At 49.5% G+C, this 25,989-nt stretch overlaps 1 protein-coding gene across 1 annotated transcript in view; it reads left to right on the plus strand.

The window, feature by feature from the left end:
- Positions 1 to 1,403: 1,403 nt before the first annotated feature.
- Positions 1,404 to 25,989, plus strand: part of C2CD2 (C2 calcium dependent domain containing 2) — a 60,966-nt gene continuing 36,380 nt past the window's right edge. Inside the window, exons 1-3 of the mRNA XM_053564764.1 lie at positions 1,404 to 2,353; positions 11,463 to 11,561; positions 25,286 to 25,405. Coding sequence (XP_053420739.1) covers positions 2,081 to 2,353; positions 11,463 to 11,561; positions 25,286 to 25,405 — 492 coding nt within the window. The 5' untranslated portion in view covers positions 1,404 to 2,080. The remainder of the gene's footprint in view (positions 2,354 to 11,462; positions 11,562 to 25,285; positions 25,406 to 25,989) is intronic.

Here is a 25,989-nt window from a genome sequence, read left to right on the forward strand (position 1 = left end):
CTCCGGGAAGAGTTAGGAGGGTCCGGGTGCCAGCAGACAGCAGAAGCACAGGGAGCCTAGACTTTTTCATAGATTCATGAAATGTTTCTGTTCCCATTGTGTGTTTTGGCCAACTTCATTGTCCTATAAGGCTATGTCATTCCTTACTTTCCCTCAATTTTCTTATATAGAGGTAATCCAAAATCACTATGCTGACATTCTCTTTGTGAAAACTTAGGAGTGATAAATTCCAAACTAGGGGCGGTGGTTAGTTTATAATCATTACAGGCCTCTAAATAAGCCAGTGGGGTGAACACACATGCCTCTGAGACGGGCTGGTGGAGGAATGAGACAGGTTCCACCAGTCACACAAGCCAGGCGGTCTTGTCACTGCCCACAGAGCCTCAGCCAGCGCACATGTGGCATGCACCCACACTGGGACCAGGGGTGTGGGCCCTAAGTTTCTAGTCAGCCCAGGTATTCGGTGAGGGGACCAGCAGGACTTGAACTACTCGACTGCATAGATCTGGCTGTAGGTCAGAAAATAATCATAGTTTTCTGCCAAACAAGGGATTTCCTTTGTTTCTACTTAACATAACACAGATGTAATAAGAGAAAAGAGCACTGTCCCCCCCTCCCCCCGCCCCAGGCTGATTGGAGAGGGAGTGTTTAATAGATGGCCAGTTGTAGGAAGTTGGTAGGATCGTCCTCATTTCCACTTTCTGCTAATAGACCTGACTCTTAGGGGCTCCCAGCTCCCCCAGGCAGTCCCACTCCGGTTCCACCCACTCGCCAGCTTCCTGTTCAGTTCCCCACAAAGGCCCTCTGTCCACTACCTTTCACTTCCTTCCTCCTTTTTCTCAGAAAATCAGGGCCCACTGATGTCACCATCAGCAGACCCCTGGCCAGAAAGAGAACGCTAAATACTCAAGTCTATCTAATCTGGTTCAAGGTCAAGTCCCCTTAATACAGCTGCAGAAAACACAAGCCAGCGAGCATCTCAAGGTTTAGGCCTCCTATTGGGAACGCTTCTGAGGCATTTCCTGATGATGAGTGTTCAGCCTGAGGGGAGGGTGCAGGGGCACGTCCTCCACACCACGTGCTGGACCCCTTCGTCCCCAGCCCCGCCCCCTACTTAGTAGATAAGAGGGGAGAGCGGGGCGTTTTGCTGAGACCCTCCTTGGCCTGAGCAGCAAGGCTGGAAGTCAAAGCCCCAGGCACTCCTGACTTCAGGGCCAGTTCTGGGCTTCCAGGGACTTTCCAAGGACTTACACCCTGACAATGTCTTGCCGGTGGGGAAATGGCAGTCCTCCAAGTCACCATCACCTGTGCATGGCTCACACACATGCACGCGCGCGCGCTCACACAAGCGAAGCCTGGCGGCCTCACGGTAGCGCTGGGGTGGGCTGATTAATTGGAAAGTCCCGCGCTGCGCGGTCGCGTCGCCACGCCCAGCCCATCAGCACCTGAGGAAGCCAAGCCGACGCGCAAAGCCGGGTCGCCCGGCCCGCCCCGCCGCCCCCGGACCCTCCCCGGAGAGGGGCGGGCGGCGCGCGCACGTGGCCGGGCCGGAGCCTCCCCGGCCGCCCTGGGCCAGGCGACAGTGCGGGCGGCGGTGCCTTTAAGGGGCGGGAGGGGCGGGCCAGGTCGGGGGTGGAAGGCCTGGGCTGCAGGGTGTCCCAGCTGGGACCCGGCCCCGCCCCCGCCCTCCGGCCGCGCCCCTCCCACCTCCTTACCGCCCGCCCCGCCCCGGCCCGGAGCCTCCTCCGGCCACTGCTGGGCCGCGAGCTGGACACCCCGGGCGGCGCGCAGAGGAGGAAGCGCGCTCGGGCCGTGGCCCCAGGAACTTCCCAGTCGTACGAGTCGGGAGCGCCGGCTTCGGGGTCGGCTTGCTCGCCCACCTCCCGGGAGAGCGCGGCTCGGGGTGCGATCCGGGCGTTCCCTCCCTGCGCGCCCGCCGCGCCCCTCCACGCCCCCCCCACGCCCCCCGCGCGGCCGGCCGCCGGCACAGGTCCCGGGCTCGCCGTCCGCGGCTCTGCGCCCAGGCCCGGGGGCTGCTTGGCGAAGTTGGGGCGAGGCGGGACGGGTATGCGCCATCACCATGGCCGGGCTGGGCTGGTGGCTTGGGGAGGTCCAGTGGCTGGTCTTGGTATTTCTCTTCGTGGCGGCGCTGGTCACGGTGGGCCTGTACTTGGCGCACTGGGCGCTGGCCGGGGCTCACCCCCGGCCCCAGCGGCGGGCGGCGGAGCCTGGCGGGGGACAGGTCCCCGAGTCGGACGCGCTGCTCTCCTGGATCTTGACGCTGGACAGCTGGAGGAGCCAGTGGCAGGCGGCCTGGGTGGCCGCCTTGAACCGTGAGGCCGAGAGGAAAGGGGTGAGTTTCCCAAAAGCGAGTCGCGGTCGGGGGGCCGGGGTCGGCCGGCGGCGGGGCTCCCGACCGGGGGGTGGGGTGGGGGCTCTCCCTGCTGGAGTTGGCGCTGCAGCCCCTGAACGACCCGAGGGAGCCTTCTCCGCGGAGGCACAGCATCCTTGAAAGTTAGGGCAAAGATCTGGGAACGAGAGGACCCTTGATGGGGAGTCAGGACCAAGTGCTTCCACTTTATTCACCAAACATCTGGTGTGCCAGGCCTGGGGCTGCCCAGGGGCTTGCAGAGGGACCCGCTCCTCCCAGCTGCTGGCTGCCTGCCCTGCTGGAGTCCCGGCTGGATTTCTGTATCCGATTGGGCACTTACTGATCTTGCATCTGATACATGAATAACTGTGACCCAAATATGCTTCCATCTCTAATAGAACTGAATTGTGCCAAGAATGTTCTTTCCAACGGCTTGTATTTCCTGGTATAAAAAAATAGTGACTATTGTTGAGGGCCAGACATTTGCCAGATGTTGTCCTGGGAGCTTTGGGCGATCTCATCAGCTCCTTTTACAGAGGAGGAAACTGAGGCCTGGAGAGGCCAGGCAGTCTGCCCAGGTCACCCAGCCTGTGGGCGCCACAGGGGGAATGTGGACCCAGCTGCCTCTGGTGGGAAGCCCAAGGTTTGTTACTTCACTCCAGTACCTCACTCTCCTGTGGTTTTTTCTTTCGTTGGTGATTACTTGGTGAATTATTTTTACTTTTAAGACTTCTTAGTTGAACGACAAGCTCCTGAGTCCACTATTTTTAGGCACTTCCTGAGAGGAATTAGGACTTGGTGGGTTTGGGGACATGCTTCCCACCTGCCTGTACAGTAACTCAGTGGTTGTGTCTTTGGAAACAGTGAAATCACCAATATTTAACGTCTGGACCCATCAACCTTCAAAATATTCCACCATGGGCCCGGTGCCTGGTCTTTTTGCCATGGCCTTGGAAAACACAGCTATGGAAGTAAAAAACAAAAAAGCTTTGAGTATAAATTAGTGTAAATCCAACAATTCAAGAGACCTTATTCTGAACTCCTGAAAAAAACACATAACTTAGATGGAAAAAGGATTCAAAGTCTTGGTACCTCAAATCTGTGCCTTGGCTATCCAGAGCTGGGCATCTCGGGACTGGCCATCTCTTGTGGGAGCCCTTAAGCCGTGTCCTCAGGCCTGGAACAAATACAGATGCTTGAGGACGCAGACACATGACCCCTGATTGACCTGGTGTCTGCACCACTGCAGGTGCAAGTGTTGTCTCTGTACTCTCTTACAGGATATGGGCAGGTGTTGGGGGGATGACCTGTGGGTCATTCTGCTTCTAACACTGGGCCTCCTGACTGGGTTTCAGGCTTGGGCTGTGACCCTGCCTCCTCTAAGGCTGGGGTGGCTCTTCTCCGGACATTGCTTGATTGGGTTCAGAAAATGTCACCTCCTCAGGTACAATGCTCCAAGATCCCCATATGCCTGGAGTGCTGAGAGAGGAGGAAATCCCTGCCCTGAGGTTTGGCTTGGCTCAAGCAAATCTGAGAACACAGAAGAAATTATTTGAAAGTTTTCAACAAACACCTTTCACCTGTGCGTCTGTGTGGGCGCAGGAAGGGCTTTGTGGTCAGGCAGTGGCAGTGAGGTCCAGCGTGTTTGCATTTTTGCTGTCCTCTGTCTGTTCTTGGCCACACAGGGCAGCGACAGACATCAGTTTTTCTAGAGTTCCTGCCTGGAAGTGGCAGTAATGTACCAGGTTCCAGCTCCAGGCAGCTCAGAGTCATCTTGGGCATTTTTGCGTGGATGTGGTGGATTGGCAGTCGTGTGGCCTTGCCCTGCTTCCCTGCCGGGGTGGGCCTGGTGCTTGGGAGTGTCGCTTGTTTGGGATTCAGACGGAGGGTTTTGCAGGCAGACGGGATCTGGGTAAATGGCTCCCTCCTGGGCCTTTGCTGTTGTGACAGCAGTGACAGCGTGGGTGCGTAGGGGCTGGCGTTGGCACTTGTAGACACCCTCCCCCACCTTGATTCCCAGTAATCCCTGATTAGGGCTGGCACTCCGTGCCCGCGCTTGCCCAGAGCCAGCTTAGTGAGGCCTCCGGTTCCTGATGTCACTCTGCCCACCTGGGACGAGACCAGTTCTTGGTCTGTCACGGAAGGGGGTGAGGACACTGGTAATAACTTAAGCATGTCCACTGGCTTGTATGAAACCTGGAATTTTCTGTCTGACAGAGATGGTACCCCTCGCATGCTAAGGTTTACACTAGCTTTTTTTTTTTTTTTTTGCAGTTTTTGGCGGGGGCTGGGTTTGAACCTGCCACCTCCGGCATATGGGGCCGGTGCCCTACTCCTTTGAGCCACAGGTGCTGCCCCCTTGCTTTGTATTTTAGGAAGGAAAGAACCTCTCAATCTTCTGGCCGAGCCTCTTCCTTCTCCAGAGGGGAGACTGAGGCCCAGGAGCTCATTGGCCAAGGCCAGCCCAGACCCATGGCTGTGGCATGTTCCCTGTGGGAAGCACATTTGACTTTGAGACCAAAGTGTTTCCTCTGCATGGGGCCAGGCTGGAAGAGATCACAGTTGTGTGATGCATCACCCCAGATACCCATGTGCTCTGGGGTCCGAGGGTAGGTCCCTCACCTGCACAGGCCCTGTGTCTCTAGTGGCTGGTGAATTTAGCAGTATAGGGTTCCTGTGTCATAGGGAACCCCAGATTCTGGCCCTTACTCTGGAAATGTTTTCAAATTACACAGGACGGTAATTTGGGGCAAAACAGAGGAAGCCATTGCCAACCTGTCGGCTCGCAGGTAGACACAGGTGTGCAGGGGGCACAGGACACCCACCCAGAGATCGTAGAAATACCCCCGCCACTACAGACTTAGCAGGCTCAAAGGAGTGTGGGATGCACCCCATAAGCACTTTCCGTGGGCTGAGAGTCTCTGCGGGAAGCTGCTGGTCACCTACATGTCCCTACACCAGCCATCAAGCAGAGTTTCCCTTCCTCCCCCCACATCTCGGCTTGGTCTGGTATTGAGCCAGTGGCCGGCTGTCAGACTGAACAGTGCAGCTTCCCTCCCACCTCGGGCTGTCTGGACTGTGAGAGGGCAGCAGGGGTCCCAGAGAGGAGTGTGTTCTATCATTCACTCCCGGGCTGGTCTTGGAGAGGCCCACCTGAGCTGGCTCAGGCTAGATTAGGTAGGTCCCAAGGCGTTTTGTTTCTTTAGACGTTTGGGCCAGGATTTCTTCAGAGGAATGTCCTAAATGCAAATGAGTAAGATTATCAGCTAGTATGTAGTCTTACTACAAAAAAAAAAAAAAAAAAAAAGATGCTGTGTGAACTCAGAACATGTTATTAATCACTCTGACTTATACATGAGTTTCTGCAATTTAAAGGTAAATTGTGTGGTTACAAGACTTTAGAGTCTTTGCATTGTATAATGACCTTGCAGTTATACTCACAAAAATCAAAACTCCTAGACCAATGCCAGTGGCCATGGTGCCGAAAGTCAGTTGGTAAAACCATACAGGCTGCTTGGGGGAGGGGCTGCCAGCAGAGGACACCCCAGCCTTGTGGGCAGCTAACCCTGGGACCTCCCCATGGGCCTCCTTTCAGTTGCTCACTCAGGGATCTTTCCTACAAGGGGCCTTCCCAAAGCCAACCCTTTTGTTTGGAATGCTTATCTCCTTTCTCCTTGTTTAACTTCTCTGAATCTTTGCTCCCTGAACCTCCCATTCTGCCATGACACTGCCTCACCCCTTACCTCCCCAGCCCCAGTCCCCAGTGGTCACTTGTGCCCTTTGTCAGCTCCCGGCCTTGTGAGCTGAGGCAGAGCTGGACACGGTGCCCAGCACAAAGATGACTTGGAGCTGGCCCTGATGGTCAGGGGCTGAATGACAGGCCCTGTGGAAGGGAAGGCACACTGGGGCTGCACATCACCCTGTCTGGACACTGGCCTTCTGGCTTGGGAGCTGGCCAAGCCTAGGCAGAACAAGCTGTTGAATGTGTTTGTTTTTCACTTCTAAAGCATCAACATTAAAGGAGGCTCACTGATGACTTTGCAAATCATTGATGTGAAACCCAGAATAGGCGCCAGTTCTGATTGTTCTTTGCAATCACCCATTTTCCCTACAAGAGAGGAATTCAGGAAAGAGTGGGCGTAGTGTTAATGTCAACTAAAATTCAGCCAAAGCTAACGTCCACTGCCCACTGGTAGGCTGCTGAGGAGGGAAGAGACTGCTTAGCTGCTTGGAAGATCTCTGCGAGTTCCCACGCTTACCAGCTGTGGATGCTGGGTGAGGCCAAGCCTCTGCCTCATCTGTGGAAGGGGTAACTGGGTTCAGTCCAGAAAATGAAACCTACCTCTCCAGAGGTGAGAGCAGATCTGTGTAAGGCATTAATGCTTGTCACGTAATGAGTCAATAAAGGTGGGCTGCTCTCTTGAAAAGTCTTCTTTTTTGAGGCAGAGTCTCACTTTGTTACCTTGGGTAGAATGCTGTGGCATCATAGCTCACAGCAACCTCAAACTCTTGGGCTTAAGCAATCCTCTTCCCTCAGCCTCCTGAGCAGCTAGGTCAACAGGAGCCTGCCACAACACTAAGCTATTTTTAGAGATGGGGTCTCTTGCTCATGCTGGTCTCAAACTCCTGAGCTCAAGCAATCCACCTGCCTCAGCCTCCTAGAGTGCCAGGATTACAGACGTGAGCCACTGTGCCTGGCCCCATAAAGGTTACCCTTTAAAAACTTTATTTTGAACAGTAGATGTACAGAAAAGTTGGGGAGAAAATTCAGAGAGTTTTCATATACTCTTTACTCAGCCTTATGTAACCACAGTTCAATGATCAGAACCAAGAAATTTAATTGATATGATGTTAGTATAATTTATTATATAACAAAGTTAACATTGTATAAGAAATTCAGTTGATACAATGTCACTACATTTCATTATACAACAAAGTAATGTAATCATATAAGAAATTAATATTGTCACTATGTTACTATAATTCATCAATGTGATAGTATAAGAAATTAACACTACTGTATTTGATTATGCAGTAGAGTGAACGTTGTAATAGTACAAGAAATTCACATTGTCCCACACCTTTAATAACTAAGGACCTTATTTGAATTTCCCTAGTTTTCCACCTCTCTCCTTTTACTGTTCCAGGATCTCATTCAGCAGCCCACATGGCACTGAGGTGTTACTTTCTTTGGCTACTAAAGTCATAAAGGTTTCTTAGTCTTTGTTTTTCACGACCTTGAAAATGCTGAAAAATATTGATCATATTTTGCTGAATGTTTCTCGATTTGTCTGGTGTTTCTGTGGATTGGACTGAGGCTGCACAGGGCACAGCAATGGCCTGCCTCTCTAGCGTACCATGTCGCCGGCCCGTGACGTCAGCATGATGTGCTGCGGGGGCCCTGGCCCTGGCTCCCTGGTCGAGGGGGGAGGGGGGGTCTTCCAGGTTTCTTTTCTTCTGCTTTGTGTTTTTTCTTCTATCTTGCCTCCTGCGGTTAACAAGTATCTCGAGGAGATACTTTGAGACTACCCATATCCTTTGCTCCCCCTACTTGTCCTTACTGATTTCACAGGCATCAGTATATTTTTTCTGTAACTATTATTTATTTGCAGTTTGCTTAACGGTGAATTTCTGTTTCCCTCTTGACTTCTATGTTTATTAATTGGAACTCTTCTGCAAGAAAAAGCTGTCACTTCTTCAGCTGTGTAGTTAACTGATTATTAACATCAGTGTGGACTTGTGGATTCTTGTTTTATTCTTTGGATTATAATCCAATACTATCACTATTTATTTCATTGCTGAAATTGGTCTCAGTTGGGCCATTAGGAGCTCCTTTGAGAGCAGCCGCTTATGGTCTCCATCAAGCTCACGTGTTGGTTATTTATTAATTTTTTTTTTTTTTACTTCCTTCCTCTATGATTCCAGGAGATGTTTGTTTTAGGCTCATCCTTTGTTTCCCTCTCCTCTGGCCTAGATTCAGCTGCTTCTTCAAGCAGCCCTGATTCCTTTTATTGCAAAACGGTTTAGAAACTGAGGTTGAGGTATTGGGTGTACCCATTCCTGCTGCGGCTTCCTTGTCTCCACACCCTTTCCGTGGACAGAGCTAGGAAGTGTGTGTGTACTAACACACACATAGGTGCATGTCTGTGTTTGTATCTTTTCTCTCTACATTTGTCTTTGAAAACTGTGAATATAGGCTGGGTGCAGTGGCTAATGCCTATAATCCCAGCATTCTGGGAGGCTGAGGCAGGAGGATCACTTGTGCTCAGGAGTTCAAGACCAGCCTGAGCAACAGTGAGACCCTGTCTCTAGTACAGATAGAAAAATTAACTGTGTGTCATCGTCATCATCATTATCATCATCATCATCATCGTGGTAGGTGTCTGTAGTTCCAGCTTTGGGGGAGGCTGAGGCAGGAAGATCACTTGAGCCCTAGAGTCTGCTGTGAGGTTGCTGTGAGCTAGTCTGACACCACGGAACTCTGGCCAGTGTGATAGAGAGAGACTGTGTCTCCAACGACAACAACAACTAAAACAAACCCCCCCCCCCCCAAGCGTGTGTACTGATACCTTGGCTTCCATTTCAATTTTGTGCTTTTCTTATTCTTACCAGCCTTCTCCAGGAGTGGCATGTCTGGGACAGACTGTCCAGAATACATATTTACTTATCTGTTCATTTCTAGTATACACACAGTAGTTTTTGAACTGTTAGCCCACACCCCTGTGAGAACATCTTTATTACATTACAGCATTGTGTGCAGCTGCGGTCAAGCTTTTCCGAGTTTCTCCACCATGTCTCTTCCCCAGCCCCTCAGGTAGTTGTGTCTGTCATTTGTCATAGGTGAACCAGAACCATGGCTTTGATTACGGAGGCTCTGGTGTGTTTTAATGTCTGGTAGAGCTAATTTCCTTGCAGTTTTCCTTTTTTTGGCGCTTTCCTGGCAATTCTCGCATTTTCTTTTTCCTTTCCTCAATCTTACCGGAGTCTAAGTGGGTTGGAGTCTTGGCATGGACAGGGTGACAGAGACACTTGTGGGCCGTAGCCATACTCTGCTCCTGAAACCCAAGGACTAGGCTGAGTGGAAAGGGAAAGGCAACCTCTCTGTCCCCGTTTTAACTTAATTCATTTTCTTTGTGAGACTGCCACTTGACATTAAATTTCCCAGCAGAATATTTTCAAAACGTTACTCCAGAAGGCACCATAGGGCAGAGGGCAAACACAGCATCTGCTGCCTAGGAAAGAGGCTGTGGCTTGTCTGAGGTGACATTGTCTCCTTCGGCTGCTGCAGAAGGTACATTGTTTCATGGCGCCTCCAGAGTCACAGCTGGGCATGGCCTGTGGATGGTTCCCTGCCTGGCACTGGTGATTGCTGGGTTCTGCCCTCTCAGGCAAGCAGGCAGGCAGGCCTGGTCCCAGAACAGTGTCATCACCAAGCTCACCGTGTACCCCTGGGCCGGGAAGTCCCATCAAAACCAGCTCCTGCCCTGCGTGCCGGCAGAGCAGCCCTGAAATGTGGCTTCATCCTTCTTGAGCAGAGGACTTAATTCTCTTCTGTTGATTTTTTGGGGGTGAGGTAGATGTTGCTAGAACAGGGTGAGGTTAGAAGCATGTAAATTAAAATGTTTAGTGCCTTTTAGGTTTATTCCTGGTCACTGGGAATTCTCAGGAAATAGCCGCAGGATCCCTTTGCTGCTGGCTCCTTTGCTTCCCTGCAGCTCCAGGCTGGTGTCTGGGACTGGCTCCCTGCTGTGCAGCATCTCTGCACCACATGAGATAGGGTGGGAATGTTGGGGCTGTGCATCTTCTGCCACCCCATCAGCTGTGCATTTTACAGCATGTAAGAAAAAGAATTTAAGAAGACTTTTAGGCTGGGCGTAGTGGCTCACACCTGTGAGCACAGCACTCTGGGAGGCCAAGGAAAGAGGATCACTTGAGCTCGGGAGTTTGAGACTAGCCTGAGTAAAGCCAAGACCCATCTCTACCAAAAATAGGAAAAGTATCTGGTTGTAGTGGCGGGTGCCTCTAACGTTAGCTACTCAGGAAGCTGAGGCAGGAGGATCACATGAGCCCAGGAGATGGGAGTTGCTTTGCGCTATGATGACTCCACAGCACTCTAGCCTGGGCAGCAGAGTGAGACTCAATCTCTAAATAAATAAATAAAAAGAGTTTCCATCCAGGGTCATATTGTCAGCGTTCATGCGAACTGAAGGAGATGTGTGCTGACTGGGTTGCCTGGTAGGATGCTGGGACAGCACAGAGCTGGAGCAGAGATGAACCTGGAGGCTGAGAGGCTTGGGAGGCCGAGGAGCCCACCCAGAAGGGACAGCCGCCAGGTGGGCTTGTTTCCAGCTGCCAAGGAGTCTTATCTGCTGTCTCAGGCCTCAGAGGCCCGCCTGGGAGTTCCTAGCCCCCCTCTGTGGGGGCAGTGGGAGAGGAGCATTAAGTAACAGGCCACAGCGACCTGAGGGAGCAGGAGAGGCCATCCTCTCCAACACAGCCTGGAGCCTGCCCTACCCCCACTCACATACAGATCGCAGCCCTGCCCAGGGCCTGTGGGCTTCCTTTACAGCAGGGGTCCTCAAACTTTTTAAACAGGGGGCCAATTCACTGTCTCTCAGACCGTTGGACGGCCGGACTATAGTTTAAAAGAAAAAACTATGAACAAATTCCTATGCACACCGCACATATCTTATTTTGAAGTAAAAAAAAAACAAAACGGGAACAAATGCAATCACACCTCCTTATGTGACCCGCGGGCTGCAGTTTGAGGACCCCAGCTTTACAGTGTCCACAGGGGGGTCCAAAACCCCCTTCGCTGTCTCATTGCACCTCTCTGGGTTCCCATGTCTCTCTCCTCTCCCGTCACCAGATCCTCCTCACTGAGCAGTCGGTTCCAGCTGCTCCTTGGAGTGTAAATCTACTGATATTTATATAATTTATTTAACCATTGTTACTACTTAGGAGCACAGATTTAACTGAGAGACGTCTTACCACCTTTTCTTAAATTTGCAGAGCTTTATACAAATATGTCAATTTTAAAAACTCCGTCCTGCCCATGCACGCGTGCCCTCAAACTGCTCCTCTGTTCCAGGGCCTGCTGCTCCTCGCCTTTGCGGTGGACCCGAGGCAGCAGCCGCTGGAGCTGGCGGTGCAGGAGGTGTCCAGTGTGGTCAGGTCGGCCGGGGAGAAGGTAAGCTGGGTCCTCTCCCTGAAGGAAGAGGTGAATTCAATACTGAGGCTGGGGGAGTTTATTTTGCTTCAGAACTTTTTACTGAAAATGCAGAACCCTTATACCAGCGGCTGAAAAAAGAGTCTGGCCCATGAGCTGACGAGGGGTCTGCCCATGCAGTGGGATGTTATTTGGCCTTAAGAAGGAAGGAAATTCTGGGCGGCGCCTGTGGCTCAGTGAGTAGGGCACCGGCCCCATATGCCGAGGGTGGCGGGTTCAAACCCAGCCCCGGCCAAACTGCAACAAAAAAAATAGCCGGGCGTTGTGGCGGGCGCCTGTAGTCCCAGCTGCTCGGGAGGCTGAGGCAAGAGAATCGCTTAAGCCCAAGAGTTAGAGGTTGCTGTGAGCCGTGTGACGCCACGGCACTCTACCGAGGGCGGTACAGTGAGACTCTGTCTCTACAAAAAAAAAAAAAGAAGGAAGGAAATTCTGACACAAGCTACAACATGGATGGACCTTGAAAACATGCTAAGTACAAGAAGCCACACACAAAAGCCACATAATGCATGATTTCATTTGTATGAAATGTCCCAAACAGATAAATCAATAAAGAAAGAAAATAGATTAGTTTTGCCAAGGATTGGATGGGGAGAATTCTGGGGGAGAAACAGAGAGTGATTGCCAGTGGTGTAAGGTTTTTTGTTGGGGTGATGAAAATGTTCTAAAAATGATGGTGGGATAATTATGCAATTCCGTGAATCGATTAAAAACCACTGAACTGTGGCTGGGTGCGGTGGCTCAGGCCTGTCATCCCAGCATTCTGGGAATATCTCTTTAGCTCAGGAGTTTGAGACCAGCCTGAGCAAGAGTGAGACCCCGTAGCTACTTAGAAAAAAATAACAACAAAAAAAACAACTAGTCAGGTATTATGGCAAGTGCCTGTAGTCCCAGCTACTCAGGAAGCTGAGGCAAGAGGGTGGTTTGAGCCCCAAAATTTGAGGCTGTGAGCTATGATGACATGGTACTCTACACAGGGTGACAGCGTAAAACTGTCTCAGAAACAAAACAAAACATTGAATAGTACATTTTTTTTTTTTTTTTTGTAGAGACAGTCTCACTTTATGGCCCTCGGTAGAGTGCCGTGGCCTCACACAGCTCACAGCAACCTCCAACTCCAGGGCTTAAGCGATTCTCTTGCCTCAGCCTCCAGAGTAGCTGGGACTACAGGCGCCCACCACAATGCCCGGCTATTTTTTGGTTGCAGTTCAGCCAGGGCCGGGTTTGAACCCGCCACCCTCGGTATATGGGGCTGGCGCCTTACTGACTGAGCCACAGGCGCCGCCCTGAATAGTACAATTTAAACAAGTGACTTATATGCTGTGTAAATTGTATCTCAATGAAGCTGATGCGTGTGTGTAACATGCTGTATATATTTGAGCTATCTAGATATTACATAGAATTTATTTTCCTATTGCTAATAGTCCATAGGTTGAACTTACCAGACTGTTTGGATACCATAAATCATAAAGAAGTTTCTGTAATAAATCCTAAGAAAGTTTCTTTTAAATAGAAGACGTACCCTTGTATTGATTTTATTATTATTATTCTTGGTATTGCTATTATTGTTGTTATTATATCACTTCTTACCCTTAAGCTCTGAATTTTTTGCCTGTTCATAAAAATAATTTATCTGGGCATAAGTACAAAATCCAAAGACCTGCTCCCAGCGGAGATATATGATACCCCGGCTGCCTGCTCACACACCTGCTCTGTAGTTTGCAGTTAGAGACCAGCGACAGAGCTACATTGTGCCACCAGCCCCCAAGGCCCCTCCTGGGTATCCCTATCACAGCTGGAGTATCCTTCATGCATTTACAACTTTTAAGCATTTTTATGTACAATTTTGCAACAGACTTTCTGTATATAGAGCATGGTGATTTTGAGACTCATCCAAGCTGATTTTTGTAGCTCTAGTTCATGTGCTCCAAGTACAGTTGGGATACCAGAGGCACCAGAGATTCCTTATTCATCTTCCATTGTTGGATAACTAAGTTGTTTTCTCTTTTTCACAAGTATGGGTTGACTAGGAGTGTTTCAGATTTTGGATATTTTTGGTTTTGGAATATTTATTTATATTATTTTTTTACCAGCCAAACATTCCCAACCCAAAATCCTTCAGTGAGTATTTCCTTTGGGTATCAGGTCAGCACCCAGAAAGTTTCAGATTTTGGAGTGTTTTGAATTTGGAAGTTGGAAGTAGGGACGCCCAACCAGTAGAGGCGCTGCTGCAGCAAGCACGGCGTTTATTGTCTCCTGATGCTACAGCAAGCGTGTGTGTCTGCTGTCTCCTGACGCTGTGGGCACAAGCACAGGACCGTCCCAAGGGAGAGGGACCTGCTGGGCTGTAGGCAGGCACATGTTAGTTTGACCAAGTGTTCCCAAGTCTATCAAATCCATTGCAAAGATGGCATCGTCCCACTTCCCTCTTCCCTAGCAGCGTGGGAGAGTGCTCTTTCCCTTTCCCTTACGGATACTGGGGCCACACAGCTGTGTAAGTCCCGTGGATGGGTGCGGGGAAGTCACCAGGCTGGGTTGCAGGAGTAAGCCCCTGACAGCAACATGGGATGCTGGGATTCACACAGCCCACATTGCTGGGGCCTGGCCCAAATCATCCAATGCCCATTTTACAGATGGGGGAGCTGAGGTGCAGAGAGCTTCAGGTCCACCCTGCCTCGGGCCCCTGCCTGGGAAGTCCCTCCTTGGTAGCGAGCAGCCTCTCTGTTAGTGACAGACGGGGTCTGAATCCTTCTGTGGCTGGATGGGTCCTGTCTGGTGTTTTCTGACACTTTCCCCAGTAAGAGAGGAACGGAATCGAGGGCTGGCCTGGACAGATGGAGAGGGCAGCAGAGATGCGGAAATAGCAGTAAGCCATTTCAAAGGTCTTTATATTGCCCAAAAAAGCAGGCATAGAAAGTAGATGATTAAACTGTATTCCTTTCCTTTTAATACAGTTTACTATAGTAACAGAAATAGAAATGAAGGAAGTGGTATGTGTAAATTAAAAGTTGAAAACAACAGGGGTCAGCTGTGTACCTGGTAGCCGGGTTGCTGGCTCATGTGGTGGTTCTATTTTTAATTTTTTAAGGTACCTCGATACTTTTCCATAACGGCTGTACTAATTTATATTCCCACAAATAGTGTACAAGGGTCCCCTTTTCTCCACCACCTTGCCGATATTTGTTAATCTTTCCTCTTGTTGGTGACAGCCATTCTAACAGGTGCAAAACGATGTCACGTTGTGGCTTTAATTTGCATTTCCCTGGTTGTTAGTCATGTGGGCATTTTCCGTGGACCTCTTGGCCATCTCTCTGTCTTCTTTTGGGGAATGTCTATTCAGATCCTTTGCCCATTTTAAAAGCGGGCTGTTCGTTTTCTTGCCACTGAGGGGTTTTAACTTCTTATATATTCTAAATATTACCCCCCGATCAGACGACAGGTCTGCAGACCTTTGCTCCCATTCCGCAGGTTGTCTGCTCTCTCTGTGGGTTGATTCCTCAGCTGTGCAGAAGCTTTAAATTGTTTTTGTTTTTGTGGCCTGTGCTGTTGGGGTCATATCTAAAAATTATTTGGCACAGACCAAGGTCCTGGAGCTTCCCGCTGTGTTTTCTCCTAGTAGTTTTGCAGTTTCAGGTCTTCAATCCGTTTTCAGTTTATTTTTATATGTATTGTGCGCTAAGGACCTAACTTCATGCTTCTGCACAGGGACATCCAATTTTCCCGGCACCAGTTAGGGTGTCCGTGATTTCCTAGCTGTGGAGGGCAGGCTTCACCAAGCACCGGCAGAAGGGTGCCGTTTGCAGACACTCACAGGCCGCAATGGTCCAGTCTGCCTCAAACAGAGATTCTATCTACTACTATCGTAAAGCCATCACAAGGGAATTGTTGAAAATTTAAAAACACGGAGGAGTATTTTCTAAGAAAAACAGTAGTAATCACTTGAATTGGTGATGAGCTCTGTTCATACGTTGGTGTGTGTTTCTAGTCTTTTTCTTACTCATTTATTTTTTCCTACAATTTAAATTAGACTGCATTCATTTTCTTTTACCCATGTTATTAAAATTCTTCAAAAATTTCTATTAATGGCTGGGCATGGTGGCTCACCTGTAATCCTAGCACTCTGGAAGGCTGAGCCAGGAAAATTACTGAGATTAGGAGTTCCAGACCAGCCTGAGCAAGAGTGAGACCCTGTCTATACTAAAAATAGAAAAATTAGCTAGGGATCATAGTAGGTGCTTGTAGTCCCTGCTACTCAGGAGGCTGAGGCAAGAGGATCACTTGAGCCCATGAGTTCAAGGTTGCTGTGAGCTAGGCTGATGCCACAGCCCTCTAGCCTGGGTGACAAGAGTGAGACTCTGTTTATAAAAAAAAAAAATGCTATTAATGAACGTGCATCATGTGGTGAGAGTCAAGTGGAGCAGCAGCAAGCCGTCCTGGCTAGACAGCGCCCTTTGCTGTATACTCTGGCCTTGACTTCCCAGCTGGAAACAGAGGGGATAGTCCCACTCTATGTCCTGACCCGGAGAACAGAATGAGCTAATTCAGGCCACGCACGTGGAGCAAGGCCTCCCACATCCACACTCGACGTGCTGTCTTCACCCTACCTCTGCTGTCATATAGTCTGTGCTCATGTGTGAGTTCCTCGCTGTGGAAGTGTGGCGAAGAGCACAAGCATTTTTAGGGGTCTTGACACTCACTGTCTGGAAAGTAGCCTTAGAAAGCAGATATAGGCTTGGCGCTCATAGCTCAGTGGTTAGGTGCCAGCCACTTGCACCGGGGATGGTGGGTTCGAGCCTGGCCGGGGCCTGCCAAACAATGACGACGACAACAACAACAACAACAACAAAAATAGCTGGGTGTTGTGGTGGATGCCTGTAGTCCCAGCTACTTTGGAGGCTGAGGCAAGTGAATTGCTTAAGCCCAAGAGTTTGAGGTTGCTGTGAGCTGTGATGCCACAGTACTCTACCCGGGGTGACATAGACTGTCTCAAAAAAAAAAAAAAAAAAAAGCAGATGGTTAAACTGTGCTTGTCATGCTGTAGTTACAGTGATGATGCACACTCGTTAAAAAGCTCAAAACATGCAGGTGTCTAAACTTTTGTTTGTCTCCTGACCCAACCCCTGCCAGGACAGCACTTTGTTAACAGATTCCTGAGGTGTTTTCCCTGCCGGGACAGATGGAAAGAACACACACAGCCTTCTTCTTGTATGTCAGCTTCCTGCATAGTGCTTGGTGTTTATGTTTTCCTTGTCAAGTGAGGAAGTGACATTTGTCATCGCCTTGTGGTGGCTGGGCTGTGCTGTCCTCCTCAGTGGACTGGGCCCACCAGCCAGGTGGACAGCCCTGCTACACCCAAAGCAAGCGGCCTCCTTTTCATTCAGCTGTGAGCGTGGGAGGAGCAGGACTGGAGCGCTGCAGTGCACCCCCCAGGTGGGGACACCCTGTTGCAATTGGCCTGGGCCCCCGGGAAGGGTGACTTGGAAGCAGGACACCCTGGCATGTTGGGATCACGTGCATGGCCTTTTCTGTTCTTGGACAAGCGTCTTGGCCGACCATGGCACATTTTTAGGAGGGAGTCTAGCCAGCCGAGTCAGAGTTTCTCTTACAACGTGTCCAAGGTGGGATGTGAGTTAACATTCACGCATTAAATGAAGATGAGACACCAAGCCCTCTTTTTGGTGTTGTTCCGGGAGTCAGTGTTCTGGAACTGCCATGTAGGGCACAGAGTTTACCACAGAGTCCCTCTTTTTTGGTATCCAAACCACACACCCCCATGGGCTCCAAATGTGTAATGAATTCTGTGTCAGCACCATCATATGCTCTCCCAACTGCGCATAATGCTTGAAGGAAAAAAACCATAAGAGAATCGGAGGATCACAAATAAAAGGAATAAAAGAAATGCAAACTTAGGATTCAAGGGCATTGTTCCCCCTTTCTAAGCTCCCTCTGGGGTGTCAGGTTGGATCTTTTCATCTTTCCAACTCAGCCTTGACAGGAGACATGTGGTTGGCATTTGAGCAGAGATGGGGCCAAGCCCGCCTGCACCCAGGCTGTTCTATTACATAACGACATCTTTGATCAGCAGATAAGAGTGGAGACTGGTTGGCCCGAATCTCCTGTCTCCTGCCTGCAATCCTGCCCTGACTGGTGATGGGTCTTGTGTCTCGCTGTGGACCCCTCATAGGGCAGCACTGAGTGTCACCAGAAGCCTCATCCTCAGACTCTCCGGCAACCCACAGAGGCCCCTGTGCATCTGAGCAGTCACTTTTGCAGGTACTGGGTTCATCACAAAACCCCTCGTACACTGGCTGCACAGTGGGGCTCACAGAGCTTTTGGCGGTGTGTCAACATGCAAGACCAATGCCGGGGCCACACCCAGCCCAGCCTGGGTTGAGCCGGGAGTCAGAACACCTTTGACACCAAATGTGTGTGTCTTTTTTCCCATGCCAGCCACCAGTCCTCCAATTCAGTTCAGTTCTCCCACTATCTACCTGGAGTTAGCACACGTCAGACGCCCGTTGTGAGTTCCAGGGTGCTTTCAGTGCTTCTGCCCAATGGGCTGTAAATCGGGATTCCCCTGACACCCCACCCCAGGTTCCATAGCATACTAGAATGGCTCCCAGCACAGAACTCGGGGGAACGGCTTGTTCACTGCTACTGGTTTAGTGTGAGGACTGCAACGTGGGAACAGCCCAATGGAAGGGTAGAAATGGGGGCAGGGAGGGCAGGGAGCTTGGTGCCTGACCTGGGTGAGGACCTCACAGCACTTTGATGAGGTCTCTGCCTGTCGGAAGCTCTCGGGCTCCTGCCATAGGCGTGATTGATCACATCACTGGATATCTGTGATGGCTCAGTTTCCAGCCTCTCTCACTTCCCACTCCAGGGAAGGGAGAGGAGGCTAAAAGTCCCAGCCCTCTAATCCTGCCTTGGCCCTTCTGGTGACCAGCCCCATCCTGAAACTCTCCAGAGCCTGAGCCACCAGCCATCTCATTAGCGTACAAAAGACCCTTAACCCTTGGGATATGTGAAGGCTTTTAGCTGTGTGCCAGGATCCTGGGAGGGGACTAGACACACTTTTACGCCTGCAGGGCTGTGGCATTTGCCTAAGGGAATGCTCCCCGTGCCTGCCTCTGGGGTGTCTGTTCAGACTTGGAGGTACGCCTGCCCTCCCTGCAGCTCAGGGCCAGGCAGCAGGCAGCTGGCTCCAGCGAGGGCCAGCTTGTTCCGAGAGGTGTCCCAGCAGGGCACTTGGCACCAGGGCTTGGGCTTAGAACTTGTCCAGAGGCTCTCGTGTTGCCTCATCCAGTCTGAGCACGCCCTGAATGCTGCTGCTCCCGAGACTCACTGTGCTCTTGCCTGCTTCCCACATTCTCTTGTCTCATGTCCTGGGAGAGGCTTGTTCCAGAATGTTTGACCCAGAAAAAGAAGGCCTTTATTTTCATAGCTCTGGTCCTTCCACACCATGTCCTGGTTCAAAAACTTCACGCCCACCTTGCCTGACAAGCACCGCGTGGAAACCTACCGGTTTAGAGATGGTGCTGATCTGGGTGTTGGGGGAGCTTCCTTCTCCTCTCTCGGAGCCACGGTGCTGGTCTGTCTGTGTGAGGCCACCCAGGCAGGGTTGAGGGAAGAACAGGAGCCTGCTGGAGCGGTACCCTGCCCTGCCCACATCTGCCACGGCACTCCCGAAAGCACCAGGGGTGGCCAGGCCTCCTCTTCATGAATGCTCATAACACTCCTCTGTCAGAACAAGTATCATCCCATTGTACAGAGGAGGAAACTGAGGCAGAGAAGTGGCCAGTAACCAAGGTATGGAGCCACCCAATGGCAGAGGCTGAAGCTGCACATCAGTTGGCCTCCAGAAATGAACTCCGACCTCTGTGCACAATAATTATTATTCTTATTCCATTTGTGCTCCTATTCCCACCACTTCCCCACCATAAAAGAAACGATGAAGATAGGGAAAGGGGAACTGCAAGGCAGGAGCCAGCCTTTGCTTGTGCAGACCACGGCAGCACTCAGGGTGCAGGCAGCCTGTGGGAACCCCCAGCCGCCACTGGCTTGAGTGATGCCCCTGTACAGCGTGCACCCTGCAAGCTTCTGGCATGACCTCTGCTCTCCCAAAGCCCCAGCGGGGTGCCTGCTGTGCGAGGGCAACATAACTTCAGATTGTTTAGGTTGTCTCTCTGCTTGCTTGGCCTTTTTTTTTTTTTTTCATCCTGGCTTGCTTTATATGACTTGAAATTCCAGGTACCCCATTAACCTGGTATTTATGCTAAAATGCTAGTGGGTTGTGAAACTGTTTTGAACTGGGACATTTCCAAGGGCTGGTGGTAGAGATTCCTCATTGGAGGCCCCACCCTCTGAACCCCAGTGTGGATACTTACCCCACATGGGAGAAGTGCCTCCCACAAGGCCACCTGTTGGCACCTGTTTGCGGGACAGTAGGCTGACCCTGGCCCAGAGGAGACAGGGCGAGAAGACACTAAGGTTTGTCTGGTTGGTTGGAGTACAGAGCCCAGAGTGTTTAGGGTTCTGGCGAAGTCTCATAGCCCCAGATGGGGAGCATTACCTGCCAGCCTGGAGAAGATCGACTGCCTCTTCATGCTGAAGGAAAGGCTTGTACAGGTCATTTCTTTTCCTCCCCGTCCCCTTCCCTTTTTCCTTCTCTTCCCTTCCCTTTCTTTGACAGAGTCTTACTCTGTCTCCCAGGCTAGCGTGCCATGATGTCAGCCTTGCTCACAGCAACCTCAAACTCGTGGGCTCAAGCAATCCTCTTGCTTCACCCTCCTGTGTAGCTGGGACCTCAGGTGCCACCACGCCCAGCTAATTTTTCTATTTTTACTAAAGATGAGTCTCATTCTTGCCCAGGCTGCTCTCAAATTCCTGAGCTCAAGAGAGCCTCCTCTGGGCTTCCCAGAGTGCTGGGATTACAGGTGTGAGCTACCTTGCCCAGCCTTGTATATGCCTTTTATGTAGAGTTGAAGAAAGAGCAGCACATTCACAGATTTTTAAGCTATAGGGCACCCACTCAAGCCACGTTACATGTCAACATTGCTTCCTTGTAGTGCAGTGTTCCTGAAAGCCTTCTTGTTCATTGGAATGTATTTAATAAGAAAACAGGTGGAGAGTTTTCTCCATTCCAACAGGCTGGGTTGGAATGGAGAGTGGGAGCCGGGGTCCGGGGCCAGAGCAGGGAGCCAGGTCCAAGGTGTCCCCCCAGGACAGAGTGAGATAAGAGCATCTACTCAGCATCCCCTGGGCCGGCCACTCTCTTGTTTCCGGCCCTTGTCATCCATCCCTGTGACAATACACTTTCAGCCACACATTCCAAATTAGTGGATAAACAGGATTAACTATTGTAAATGTTCAGATAATATTTAGCTCTAATGGATTTTACTTTTTAAATTGAATCTCTGTTCCGGGGTAGAAATAATGGTTTGTCTCCACTTCATACTGTCTTAAAGAATGTTTCCAGAGGTGGGAACAGACCGCAAAGCTGGGAAACACTGGGAACTCAGATGATGAGCGGAAGGTCCTTCCTTTCATTTTATTTGGGAGTTCTTTCCCCAGACTATCATAGTGTGACTAAAGTAAAAAATATTCAGTGATATCACCTTTGAGATGCATTTTCTCAGCTGCATTGCTAGTTGCTTTGGAGACAAAAGTAATTATTTCCAGTTCTCTGGAGTGTTCTAAGAGGGGCTGAGACAGCTCTGCAGAAGCTTAATTAAAAAGAAAGCAAAAGAGCCCAGTGAGACCCAAAGATGCAGGGGCTTTCCTGCATCCCCCGGAGTCCCTCAGCCGGGGATTTTTGGCCCCTCTAAACAAAGGAATATAGTTTTCAGATAAGAGCTATTTGTGTAGAGGTGTGACTTTCAGAGATGAAGGTCTGGAAGCTGGAAAGAGCCCAGAAGAGGTGAAGGAAGGCCTTCCAGCCCTGCTCTGCGGCGCAGGCTGTGATGAAGGCCGCCACCTTCTGTCTCACCTCCCTTTCCCATGCTGCTCTCATTGTTGCCCAGGGACGGCCGGACAGACAGAGCCTGTCTTGTGCAGTGTGGGGTCTCTCCATCTTTGAGACCCCTGCCCCATGCAGCCCACCCGCCCCCAAACACCCTCTCACCTGTGTAGACAGGAAGGGTGTTTGTTTGGAATACAAGGTTCAGCCTTCTGTTGCTGGATTTTAAAATGGTTTATGTAACTGAGACATTCTTTGCTTACTTTGGAAGAAAAAGATCTCAAGAATAAAGCAGGTGGGCCGATGGCTGGTTGTTTAAGGGAGCTTGTTCCTGTGGGAGCAGATCTTGGCCTTGTGGGGTCCTGCGTTGCGGGCTGGGAGTTTACCCCCCTCCTTGGAGAAGCCCCCCACACCCAGATGCTGTTAGATGTTGCTTCTGTTTAACTTTAAAAAGTCCAGCGCTGATGGCTGGCTGTTTCAGAGGGAGACACTTAAAACCCAAGCAGTCAGAACTTAAAAGCTGAATTTAGGGCCAGGTGCAGTGGCTCACACCTGCCATTCTAGCACTCTGGGAGGCCGAGGTAGGTGGACTGACTGAGCTCCTGAGTTTGAGACAAGCCTGAGCCAGAGCGAGACCTTGTCTCTAAAAATAGCCAGGCATTGTGGTGGGCGCCTGTAGTCCTAACTACTTGGAGGCTGAGGCAAGAAAATCACTTAAGCCCAAGAGTTTGAGGTTGCTGTGAGCTGTGACCTTCTACCAAGGGTAGCAGTGAGACTCTGTCTCAAATAAAAAAAAAAAAGCCAAATTTAACCAGTTCCAGATAATTGGGATTCTCCAACAACTTGGAAACTTCAGAAGGGATTCGCATGAGCACTGCTGTGTTGTTTAGGTCAAGCTCAGGGCCTCTGCCCACTCAGTGCTTATGTGAAACATTAACCCTTGGCATTCTGGCCACTTGGGACTCTGACTTAATTTGCACAAGGTGCCCTGCCTCCTGCTGGCCTGAGAGTGGCAACCCCCCTCCATGGTCAAGGCCTTGCCACCGTGCATTGGTTAAGAGAATTTAATCCCCATTGTGGATAACACCTTAATACGCTAAAAGAAGATTACATGTTTTTAAAACCTCCCTTCCATTTGTTCTCGTCCATTTGACAAATGGGACATTATTATTCCCAGGATAGCAGAGGTTGGAAAGGCTTTGGCCCCAATGGTGCCAACAGTCCAGTTGACCCCATAGGCCAGTGGTAGTGTTTTGTTTGGCTGTATTGAAAGGTTGGAAGGTGTTCAGGTTGTTTTGTTAATGAACTTTTCCATCTGAACACTGAGGGGAGGTCAAAAAGGACTTTTCTGCTGACTGGTCTTATTTGCTTATTTATTTGAGCCCAAGTCTCACTCTGTCACCCTGGGTAGAGTGCTGTGACATCATAGCTCACAGCAACCTCAAACTCGTGGGCTCAAGCAATCCTCTTGCTTCACCCTCCTGTGTAGCTGGGACCTCAGGTGCCACCACGCCCAGCTAATTTTTCTATTTTTACTAAAGATGAGTCTCATTCTTGCCCAGGCTGCTCTCAAATTCCTGAGCTCAAGAGAGCCTCCTCTGGGCTTCCCAGAGTGCTAGGATTACAGGTGTGAGCCACTGCACCTGGACTTGCTGACCGGTTTTTATTTAGAGGGTGGGAAGGCCTGGGGTAAGACCTCCTAGGATTTCTGGGAAAGGGACCTCTGACTTGGGACAGTCCCATTTAGTGGATGTGGTTACTTTTGTGATATGGTATGGATGGTTAATTGTGAGCTTTGGAATTTTGCATTCTAGATGTTTTTAGGTCCTTATATTTTATTTTTATCTTATTGATTTAATTGGTTTTAAACAGGTGCTTGGGTTCTCTGTGTATCAGAGAGTAGGCAGGTGGGAAACTTTCTGTAGCACTAGATCCAAAGAGAAACCAAATTCTTTCTTGCTCGAATCAAGGCCTTGATTAAGCTATTTGTTTTCTTAGTAAAATTCTGATTAGCCTAGTATAGAAGTTTCCAGAGAAATAACAAAAGTACAGAAGTATACGACCAACTCATTGTCTTTATTGTAGTTATTTATTTTTTTTACTTTAAGCAGTGAAAGGCAGCAACTGTGGAGACAAGGACAGAGATTTTCCTGGTGTCACATCATTAGTGTTCGTAACTCATCTGGCACCAAAATACGTTGCTCCTAAAAGGATTGTTTATAGATCATTTATTTTTAACATGAATAGACAACATTTCTTATGCAAACATTTTTTGTTCTGACCTTTGTGAACTCTGGAGATGGTAGAAGTATGTAACTAATCCATGAGAATCAATCTTCTGAAAGCAATGTCACCAGAATGGGTAAGAATAAGGGTTATGTGACCTCCCGCCAGTATTGAGAGAAGACGATTTTCTTTTCCTGGATCTCTGGCCTCGAGGTCTCTGATCACGGACACTGGGAGCTGACCCCTGCCAGGGGCTCGGTGTCCAGGTTCCGTCCTTGTTCCATGGGGGAGGGGAGTGCACAGAGCCCTTGGAGTCAGGTGTGGGATGTGGTTTAGGGGCCAGTCAGAGAATAAGAAAGAAAAGGATGAGTGTCCTAGCTTGGAACTTTGGGCAGTAAGTGGCACAGCCAGACAGACAAATTATTTTGATAAGCTTAGTATTTTAGGTTTTGATAAATCCACCAGAGAATTAAAGAATTTTCTCTTCCTCCCCAAGTGTCTCCTTGGAATGGGGTCAGTGGCTCTTTTGGGAATGGAGAGGTCAGTCTTGCCTTACCTTCAGCTCTTTGTGACTCAGCTTTGGCCGAACACACTGGCTACCTATTGGACCCCCTCCTTGTGCCTGGTTGTGACTGCTGGCCTGGCCACCCAGCCTCCTGCTCACCTCCTCCCAGCCTGTGCACAACTGGCTCTGTCACTGCCTGGCAGGGCACTTGCTTGCTGTTCTGCCCAGGGGTGGCTGCCCTCTCGTCCAGGACCTGCTCCTGGGGAAGGATGCTGTGGCAGAAACTAGATATTTCTCTGTGCTATGAGAGTTATACAGATTCTCTCTCTAAAATGCTTTGTGCCTTATGCCAGGAATATAGTTTGGTTTATTTCTGATATGATTACTTGTCTTATAGATTCTTGAATGAGCTCATTTTATAATTCTGTTTTTGTATGCTTGTATAACATTTTAACTTTTTGATATTTTAGGTATTCTTTGAATTACTCCCAGATTTTAAAAAACCATGATATATTAGTAATTATTTAGGTAGAAGACATTTCTGACATTCTGGGTAAATTTAAAAAATTTTTTAAATTTGTGATATCTATAACTTCTGTTCTTTTTAAGACTCATTTTTAGCAATAGAAGATGACAAATATCCTTTGCTCTGTCTGGGGAAATGAAAAATCAGCTGTTGTGGAGAAACGGAACAAAGCAATATTTCGAGAAAAAGAAACTCTGTTATGTGTGGACAGGGCAGAGCTAGATTTGGGCAAGACAAAGGTTAGCTCCTGAGAAATCCACCAGAAAACTTTGAAGTGTTGTCTCTAGTTCTGAAACTACTACATAATAGAAAAGTTGTGAATCTGAGTATCTGTCATGTTCGAAATTCTGATTTCTTGTGTTTGATAACGTGTACAGTCCAGATTATTTTATTCAGTGAAGTGAAGATCCCTGTGATACGAGGCGTCCTCCTTTCCTTGAAAGCCTTTTCACGCACACCTGTCTGTCCTCCAGGTGGTGATCTGTCATGCTGTGGGCCGGGCAGCCCAGTTCTCCGTCAGCGCGGGGCCTGCCTCGGCTCTGGGTGAGGGGTGCCAGCCGTATGATGTGTGCCTGTCTCCAGTCCATCTGCAGGTAAGGCTGGGCCGATTTTACAGGTCATAGGAAAAGTGTTCTCAGAAACTTATAGAGTAAGCAAGGTGGGAGTTACAGGGCTGCAAATAGTCTTGTCTTCATTAATTACCATTCACAAAATAGTGTTAAAAATGTAAGATTCCATATTACACTTTTGTGTATCTGACACCACACACACATGTGGGTATGGGGGGACTGTATTCAGGGGTTGTCTTTTTTAGGCATTTAAATGAGTCAGGGTGCTGCTGACTGGCAGAACAGGTACGTGCCATCTCAGATGATGAGAGTAGTTTTGGTTCCAGTTCTCGACTTAGAAGTCTGCCACTTGGGAAAACAGCTGGGGAATTTCTCCTTATAGTTATGGAGAAAGTCAATTTTAAAAGAACCCCTTGTTATTTTTATAAGTTAAGAAAAAATCTTAATGTTAATTACCATTATTCCATTATTTTTGATAACAGGCATATATAAAATATATATAATTTTATGGTGAGAGATGCACAAACCAATGGTCACTGTGACAGTCTCAGTGACACTCTGGGTACCTGGCCATTAGACAGCTGTGTGTCTCTCACATGGAGCAAAAT

This window comes from Nycticebus coucang, chromosome 16, assembly GCF_027406575.1.
Source record: "Nycticebus coucang isolate mNycCou1 chromosome 16, mNycCou1.pri, whole genome shotgun sequence".
Taxonomy (NCBI): domain Eukaryota; kingdom Metazoa; phylum Chordata; class Mammalia; order Primates; family Lorisidae; genus Nycticebus; species Nycticebus coucang.